This window comes from Azolla caroliniana, unplaced genomic scaffold, assembly GCF_043228905.1.
Source record: "Azolla caroliniana isolate FFs.n. ecotype wild unplaced genomic scaffold, voAzoCaro1.0.p SCAF_5, whole genome shotgun sequence".
In the NCBI taxonomy this organism is placed as follows: Eukaryota; Viridiplantae; Streptophyta; class Polypodiopsida; order Salviniales; family Salviniaceae; genus Azolla; species Azolla caroliniana.
The window spans coordinates 8,662,377-8,671,818 of record NW_028230440.1 but is presented as its reverse complement, the minus strand read 5'-3'; the positions used below and the strand labels follow the sequence as shown (position 1 = coordinate 8,671,818).

General features: G+C 40.3%; 1 protein-coding gene across 1 annotated transcript; it reads right to left on the bottom strand.

Moving 5' to 3' along the window:
* Positions 1-5,977: 5,977 nt before the first annotated feature.
* On the bottom strand, positions 5,978-8,797 carry LOC147864058 (DNA-directed RNA polymerases II and IV subunit 5A-like). Its single transcript, XM_087320529.1, has 4 exons — positions 8,503-8,797; positions 7,176-7,355; positions 6,611-6,724; positions 5,978-6,477 (listed from the first exon to the last, which is right to left on the bottom strand). Exons 1-4 carry the CDS (start codon positions 8,710-8,712, stop codon positions 6,352-6,354), a joined length of 630 nt encoding a protein of 209 aa, XP_087176655.1. The 5' UTR covers positions 8,713-8,797; the 3' UTR covers positions 5,978-6,351.
* Positions 8,798-9,442: the final 645 nt, after the last annotated feature.

Sequence of the window (9,442 nt, the reverse complement as noted above, 5' to 3'; positions counted from 1 at the left end):
TGCACACTACAGAAAAGTTGGCCACAATGTTTCCGATTGTTGGTCGATCAAGAGAAAAGAGAGTGGCCGGAGATCCCGGTGGAACCGAGGACGACCCGACTCGGACCACTCCCCTACAGGCAACCAAATCAATGTTGCTGACACCTGATCAGGAGAAATTCTCTCCTTAGAGGATTCAGTGATCGGAGAAATCCTCTACAGTGCACAGGATGCACACACGTGGCTACTGGATTCCGGTGCCACATTCCATGCGACCCCCAACATCAAATGGTTTTCAAATTATTTAACCGACGCCAGCAGCACAGTCCGACTAGGAAACGAGTAGGAGTGTAGAATAGCAAGGACCGGAGAGGTTCCCATCCGATTGCCAAATGGCAACACAATAACTCTACACCGAGTTCGGTATGTACCTTATTTGAAAAGGAGTCTGGTTTCCATCGGCATGCTAGCCGAAGACGGGTACCAAACGACTCTAAATGAGTCGATATGGATGATCAACCGAGGAAACCTGAAGATAGGAGGCAGGCACAAGTATAATAACTTGTACCCAATGATGGCGATCAATCCAGAAGGGACCGTGAACGTAGCTGAAAAGACCGACCCAAACTTATAGCATTGCCGACTCGATCACATGTCTCAAGCCAGACTTGATCGACTGATGGCAGTCGTCTACATCCCCAAACTCCAAGCAAAGACAGACTTCTGCGAGCATTTTCGATACGGGAAACAAACCCGAAGTCCGAACACACTCCACTACGAGACGATATGAAAACCCCTAGAGCTTGTACACAGATATATGTGGGCCCATGCCAGAGCGATCACTAGGAGGCTCCTGGTACTCCATCACCTTTGTAGATGACTGTACACGGAAGGTTTGGGCCTACTCGATCAGGTCCAATGACGAAGCGCTCGAGGTCTTCACTCGGTGGACATCTGAAGTGGAGAACCGGTCGGGACACAGACTGAAGACACTCAGATCCGACAATGGAGGTGAGTACACCTCCAGAGCCTTCAAACAGTACCTGTCCAACACAGGGACCTGACATCAAAAGATTGTTCCCTACACACTCATGCAAAATGGAGTGGTAGAACGGATCAATAGAACGATCCAGGAGAGGGTGACGACAATGCTCCAACAAGCTGGACTGAAGCTGGAATTCTGGGTAGAAGCATTGCATACAACAGTATACCTGATAAATCTGGCGCCGTCAAGAGCAATCAGGCTCGAAGTGCCACATGCACTATGGTCAAGCAAACGACCGACCTACGATAGGCTCCGTATATTCAGATGCGAAGCCTACGCGTTCATCCCTAGGGATACAAGGAGAAATTTGGCACCCCATGCAACAAAATGCATATTTCTCGGTTATGGAACCGATGGGGAATTTGGCTATAGGCTATGGAACCCTAAGAACCGGAAATTGATCTGGAGCATTGACGTAGTCTTCAATGAAGAATCTATCTTCTCTCAGTGGAACTAGCAAAGAACAGTTGGTAAGAAGGTATCCTTCGAAGACGACAGAGTTGTCATAGAAGAACCAACCCACCAAGCCGACTCAGAGATTCCACAAACAGTCGAACTCGACCAAGCCGACAACATACATGTCAACTCCGAATCGGTAGAAAGTCCACTAGACGAATTTGAAGACAAAGCCATCAACGACAAAGCCGGTTCGACAAGAGTTGAAACAGGCAAAGTCAACAAGATGCAAGCAGGAAACAGAATCGAGTCGACAAAGTCCATAGGTGAGGACAACGTGATACCACCGAAATCCCGACTTCGGGGAGGGTCACCTAACAAGACTCCTGACACAAATGGTTCAACAAATACCGATTGCCCAACTGAGTCGATCGAAGAATCTGAACCACTTATCTCGACACCTAGGAGATTTGGATGAGCTCGAAGGCCAACAGAGTTTGTTCAACTAGGCCTCGACTACATCAACTACACTGATGCAGGCGAATGAAGCACTTATGAGGAAGTTATGGCCGCAACGGACGCCGAAACATGGCTACAAGCCATGAAATCCGAAATGGACTCGATTCACAAGAATCAAACATGGGAGTTGGTTGAACTACCAGCTAGAAGGAAGCCGCTACCTTGCAAATGGGTTTTCCAATACAAACATGTATTTGACTCAAAGAAACCCAAGTACAAAGCTTGGCTTGTCGCGAAAGGTTTCAAACAAGAACACGGGGTCGATTACGACGAGATATTCTCACCAGTAGTCAAGATGACCACCCTTTGACTCCTACTAGGCATTGTAGCGACAGAAGACCTGGAGCTCGAGCAAATGGATGTAAAGAAGACATTCCTACACGGGGATCTAGAAGAAGACATTTACATGTCTCAACCAGCAAGCTTCACGATGACGGAGGAGGAAAGTCACCTCGTATGTCGACTGAAGAAAAGCCTCTATGGCTTGAAACAAGCACCGAAGATGTGGTGCAAGAAGTTTGACTCCTACATCAGGCAACTTGGATATTGTTGATCCGACTCCAACCCATGCATGTATATTCAGCAACTGGCCGACGAGTCTAGGATTTATCTGATCCTATACGTCGACGACATGTTGATGGCAGGAAGCAATCAAGCAGAAATTGGAAAGTTGAAGTGGAGCCTTCACGACAAGTTCGTGATGAAGGAACTCAGACAAGCCTGTCACATACTGGGCATGAGGATCAAGCGAAATTGGACGACCAAGACCCTCCAACTCTCCCAATTCGACTATATTCGGAAGTTGTTGAGGCACTTCAACATGCAGAATGCGAAGTCAGCATCAACACCACTTCCGACGTCAAGCCTACTATCGGACAGAGACTCTCCTTCAACAGACAAGGAGAGAGAACTTAATGGAAAGATGCCCTACGCATCGGCTGTAGGAAGTATCATGTACGCAATGGTGGTGACCCACCCAACCTAGCCCATGTTGTGGGGGTGGTCAACCGGTACATGTCAAACCCAGGACGGAAGCATTGGGAGGTTGTCAAGCACATCCTTAGGTATATGAAAGGAACCATGGATGCACAACTGACTTTCAGACTGACAACCTCAGCTCAAGTCCAAGGCTACACCGATTCCGACTATGCCGGGAACACGAACAATCGGAAATCGATATCATGCTATATTTTCACCTATGGTGGCAGTGCAATATCATGGAGGTCGAAGCTTCAAGAGTGCACGTCCATGTCGACCATAGAGGCCGAGTACATAACAGTAGTGAAGGCAGCGAAGGAAGTGATCTTGTTGCACCGACTGTCTGTCAACTTCTCATCTACAAGCCGAATCGACCGACCAATGCCAACCATCTATTGCAACTCGTAGAGCGCAATTCACCTCATTAACAATCTCGTCTATCACGCAAAGATGAAGCACATTGAGGTACGGTATCATCACATCCGGGAGCTTATAACTGAGAAGAGGCTCGAAGTCCGGAAGATCGACACCGAGGTAAACATCGTTGATTGTCTGGCAAAGCCACTCCCAGATCAACGCTTCGGAGCACTAAGGACAAAGACGGGACTACGACAAGTGACCGAGTAGAAGAAAGCCGAACGAGGAGCAGAAGGTAAGGGTCGAACGAATTAATCATGATAATGAACCATGCTAGGCTCGACACGGACCTCACCTATGCCGACTTGACTACATGCCGACCGACTTGTAACATAAATTTAGATTAGTGTTGTAATCTAAGTTTACGGGGGAGACAACCCCAAACACATGTACATGTAGGAAAGAGTTGTCCTTTTACAGGGGAGTTTGTTGGCATAAAAGGTTGACTCCCTCCACTCTGTATTCTAGTGTGAACTCGTACATATAGTATATAAGCGATAACCAAACATTGTAAAGAAGGGATCACTTGATCATATAGTATATTGAGTCTCTAAGATAGAGACAAAGAACGTAATAGAGCTTCCATTAAAGCTTCAACCTGAACATTGAGAGTCTTACTCACTTTCACATGTATTATGTGAAAATGTTATATTTTTTGTGTCATAAGCCATGTTCGACGTCTAAAGTTTATAATTAGACCTATCTATCTCTTTGTCTCTCTACAATTTGATATTTCCTACAAAAATAGCTTGAGAGGAAGGCAACAACAACATTGACAAAAGAAAGCCGCTCACATGAACTAGAAGCTAATGTCAATTACGTAACCCTTAATAATGCAAACACTTTGAGACATGAGACAAAACTAATAGAGTGAGAAACTTGCCTAAGGAAGACTATGCAATTCCAAGACAAGAATCTTCAGTTGTGCCAAGGAAGAGGACATTGGAATAACCCCTCTTGTAAGTCAAGGTTGTCCAAGGCCCACAAAGTTCCATGAGAACACTTATCACATTTCTATTGATAGCATAATGTAAGACCCTCTTAAAAAACACAAGGGTATTATGCATGTTGGCGAATGTGAATATGTGGAGGGCAAGAAGCAAAGAACCCATCTCAAGAACGTATGAGCGCTAGTTACATCGCCAACACATTGTTCAAGCAAGCGTGGAACAAATGGGTGTATCACCCGCCACCTTATTAGTAGTTAGCACACATTGATAATAAACCACATTAACAAAGAATGGCAAATCAAGAGGCCCAATAGTTGGTGGCACAATATGGTGTTATTAGGATGAATCTTATGTTCCTTTCATAACAAAGCTTTTCATTTAGAAGGAATTACCTCTAATAGTCAATTTGCTTGAAATGTCATTTCAAACATGTGTAATTTTTGTACAATTGTAGAGGGACACAATCTCTATGGTTTATTAGTTGTCAAGTAGCAAGATCTATTTGGATGTTTATATCAACAACATGGGCTTCTTCAACATGGGTATCAAAATCCCCTTTTCAAAGGGTGTATGCTCATGATGAGGTTGGATTGCATTGTTTGTACTTCCAATTTGTGTTTGAGATTCTCTACTACTATTGATTATGGCATAACTAGATTAAGCAAAAGTGCTTTTGTTTTTTATGCTCAGTATGGAGTTTAAAGACATTCAATGCTTAGAAGGCATATAGAACGTTAGTTCTCCTTATTACATAGACTTTTGGAAAGCTAACCCAAGTCACTTAGATATTTGTAGGTTATCATGTTTACCATATGCATTCGCAATTAGATAACAAGACTAAATAGGTATATCCAAAGAATTTAAGTGCTAAGGGATACAATGGGAGTCAACATCGCAACCCCATCCATTGTAGTTTTTCATTCTATAATTAGTTCAATTGCTATTTATGAGACAAAGATGTTTCTAGGAACAAGAGTATAGGATATGCATGTGAAACATGGCACATACCATTAATCTAGGATTAACCAAGATCAAGCAGAGCTTGCAAAGGTCTACATCAATGTTATTAATTTAGCTAAAATCTATGGCTCTAGCATGCAGGCCTTCATGAGTTTCACTGCCAAAAACATCATGTGTCTAAACCTTAAATTTGATTCGACTTTCATTCATTAAAAACTCAATAGAGCTTCTAAGATAATGAGACATCTAGAAATCAGAATCCTTCAAGATAATACCTGAGTTACAAATTTCTATTATTACTCTTCATCAACGCATGAAGGCTGCTTAATCTTATGTATGTTCTGTTTATAAAATTGGGGGTCTCCTCTTTGGGGAATTTGTCACCACAAATTAATATTGATATCATAGCAATAAGACATGATAACTTACACAATATAGACCAACTTTACATGTGAGAAACTAATTATCATTGCAGTTTAATGTTATTAACCTCGGAACAAGACAATATCCCAAAAACAAACATCCAATTTTTGTGTTTGTCCCAAGACATGTTAAGGTGTTGTCAAGTTGGTGATACTGGTAGATTTATTGAAAGAATCATATTTCATCAATTAATTCAATCATGAGCAAATACACCGGCATCATTTGTGTGCTGCATGAGTTTCTTGATTGACCTAGTTCATAATTACATACCATCAATGCTTCAAGTCTATTTAAAATAGCAAAGCAAAAATTAAAAAATTTCCAAAATTATGAACATTCAAGACTTCACGGCCATCAATGACCAAATGTTATAAAGAAATTTATATGTACTCTCAGAGATAAAGCTGATTATCATTATCCCTAACTTCCATTTGATTCTAATGGTAACATGTAAGAGATTGTATTGCCAAAAATGGCATGCAACTATTCTCGATCTTGCACTCTGAGCTAAATCAATATAAGCTAAATCTATAAGAGACTTGTGCTACACCAAACTGAAAGTTTATCCCAAGCAAAACTATTTTTTTCTCTTGAAGCTTACAAATGTCTTGTATAGTGAGAGCTTGATGTAAGCTAGTATTTAGACTTCTTGTGTTCTTTTGATGTACACAACCAAGATTTTCCTTACACAACAAACCGATATGTAACATAGCGTCCAGCAGTCTCACTTGGACGAATTATTTTCACTACTTGTCCACGTTTCAAGCCATAATACCGAGAGACTGGATCATTTTCTTGCATTCGTGGAAGCTGCAGGAAATAATAAAAATGAGGACTAACATGTTACATTCTGCAACCAAACCAATCATGAGACTACAAATGATAATAGATAAAGAATCAAAAATAAAACCCATCTTGGAAATTTGGGGAAGGAAAAAAAAACCTGTGTGTCTTTCACTGTATAACGATCCAATAAAGCTTTCTTCTCCTCCGGTGTAAGAATTTGATGTTCTGGGACAAGCACATGTTCTTTAATGTTCACAAGCAATTCTGATTCCTGCATTCACATGGAAGATAAGCTCAAAAAACTTTTTCCCTCCTCCCACTTTGTGAGGAAAACTTCATTGCATGCCAATAAAAAGACGGATGAACTATCCATTTTCAACATAAAAGTTCGTGCTAATGGATCGCTAAGTGTATGGGAATTTCAACATCATCTATTGATACCATTATAAAAAAAGAATTCTCAAATTTACAGAACTAAGTATATGGGAATGAGTGAGCAATTAGCTGCATACATAAAAATGTACACTTCAAAGGACACTTTTCTAAATCTAATGCATGGTTTTTAATGGTCATTATTAAGAAGACATAATGCAACATTCATAATCTAAGCAAACTGAAACTTAACAGTCAATATACTATAGATATATACAAATACATCAATCCATAAATGAGCTAAAATTTTAGAGGAAAAATCCAAAAAGTCTGATCACAGATAGAGTTACCTGAAAAACCTCCAGGTGATACCTTGAAGACATCTCACTCACACACTGTTTCGCAAATGGTGTTAAATTTTGTTGCACAACGAGGATGGCCCTATGCACATTCTCGGATTTCATGCGTTCAGCATATGTCTTGATTGTCTTAACGCCAACCTTTGGTTCTTCTGGGAAGAAAACAAATATCTACAGAACATATACACGGCTGCATTAGGCATGTATCCGACCAAGAAATATGGTACAGAGGTGTGAATACACCTACCATTCAGCACTGATATTAATTGAATGAAGACACAAAAATTCTCACAAAATAATAACTTATTGACATTCTAAAACACAATTTGTATCCATGCCTTTACAATCACCATTCACATCACCACCACAGCAACTTATTATCATTGTCAGAAATTTTACATTTTCCATTCTTTGTCAGAGAAATCTTTTATCATCAGACAATGATAGAATCTGTTGGCAAAAGATTTAAGGAATTTCTTGAGAAAGTAAGTTTTTTCAAGTCATCCTAAACCATAATTATCACTCAAGCGTATGATTTTAACAGCTAAAGATTTAAAGATTTTCTTGAGAAAATAAGTTTCTTTGCCATTCTAAACCATAATTACCACTTAAACATATGATTTTAACAATTCATATCCTCCTCATCAGAGTTATTTATTGTTTTCAGAAAAAGAAGCAAGATGCATAGGTATGAAATGCATAGGAACTTTCGTCAAAAAAGCATATCTTTTTACATTCTAATCCGTATTTTCCATTCAAGCATGCAATTCTCATTACCAATTCCCATCCTCAAGATCAAACCACAACCTATCAGCTAGTATTAACCACCCAAGATCCATGAGCACAGGAGCTTCCTTCGCAAGAGATTATTTTATTGCCAATATAAAGCATAATCTCTCTCTATCCCCTTCTTTATCACTACCATTCTCATCTTCATGATCACATTACAACCTATTCTGATTTTAAAACACTTGAATACCCGTAAGATATGAACTTTCTTCACAAACAAGATCTTTCTGACATTCTTCAACCATAATTTCGATAGATCATCAGTGATCACACAGCAAGAACCTATTATCATCAGAAAGGATGCAAGATTTGACAAGGAAGAATTTTCTCGCAAAATCTCCTAAAACAGAACTATCGACTGTAACGTAAGCAATAATACATTACGATTTGATCAATACACATCCTCATGAATAAGGATCACACTGCAAATTACCTATATTTGGTTTTCCGCAATTCACGATATATAATCCGTACGGTACGAGAAGAAAGAATAGAGAAAGATACAAAAATAGGAACGCGCAGTGAGCACCTGTTCAGAGGAGTTGGCACGTTTCGACTTGCTGATGACGAGGTCGTCCCGCTTCGGTTCATCGCCGAATTTGTCTCGGAACTCGTCTTTAGACATGGAGATCTCGAAGTCCGCAACGAGGTAGTCTCTGTCTCGGAGCATCTGCATCACAGTCCTACGGATCCTGAAGAGGCGAGCGCTCTGCTCGTCCAGCTGCAGCTGAGAAGCCATGGCGGAGAGCTGAGTGACACTTAGGGTTTCTCTGCGATGATGTTCGAAAGGGTGAAGGCGGGGAGGGGTTTTGTGAATTAATAATGATCAAGAAAGATTTTGGGTTCCCACCGAAACCAAACCAACTGAAGGTTTTAGAACGAATTCTTCATATTTACGTTTTACGTTCTCACGTTTACGGTCATCACTCGGCCGCTTGTTCATGAAACAATCAAATAACTAACTCTCTTCTCGTGCATATTGTATGTGCCTGTGTGACTGCCTATTCCTGTGGTTTCTCTTCATATATATATGTGTGTGTGTGTGTGTGTGTGTGTATGTGCTTCCGTTAGTGTATTTTATGCTTTTACCAGAGTAGAGATTGAGTCAATTACGACGAAGGCTTTGGCTTCCTGCGAATCGAAGAAAGGAACAAATGTAAAAGAGATTTGACATCCCACCAAGAACTAGTTTATTGTTATGCCTTTGTCTAGTTACACTTATATTCACATTTATGTTAATTACGATCATCTTTATGGTTAGGAACTTCGGTAGTTTATATCCTAGGGTTTACCTCTCTTCCATAATCTAAATTAATATAATCCTTGTTGTTAGCTTGTTTATCAATAAAGATTGGCCCTAATTTAGAAATTTCTAGAGTTTTAACTAATAGGGAAACAAGATAGCCATGGCTTTTACCATTAAATTGACAATGGAGCACACTTTTTTCAATTTAAATGTCTCAATTTCT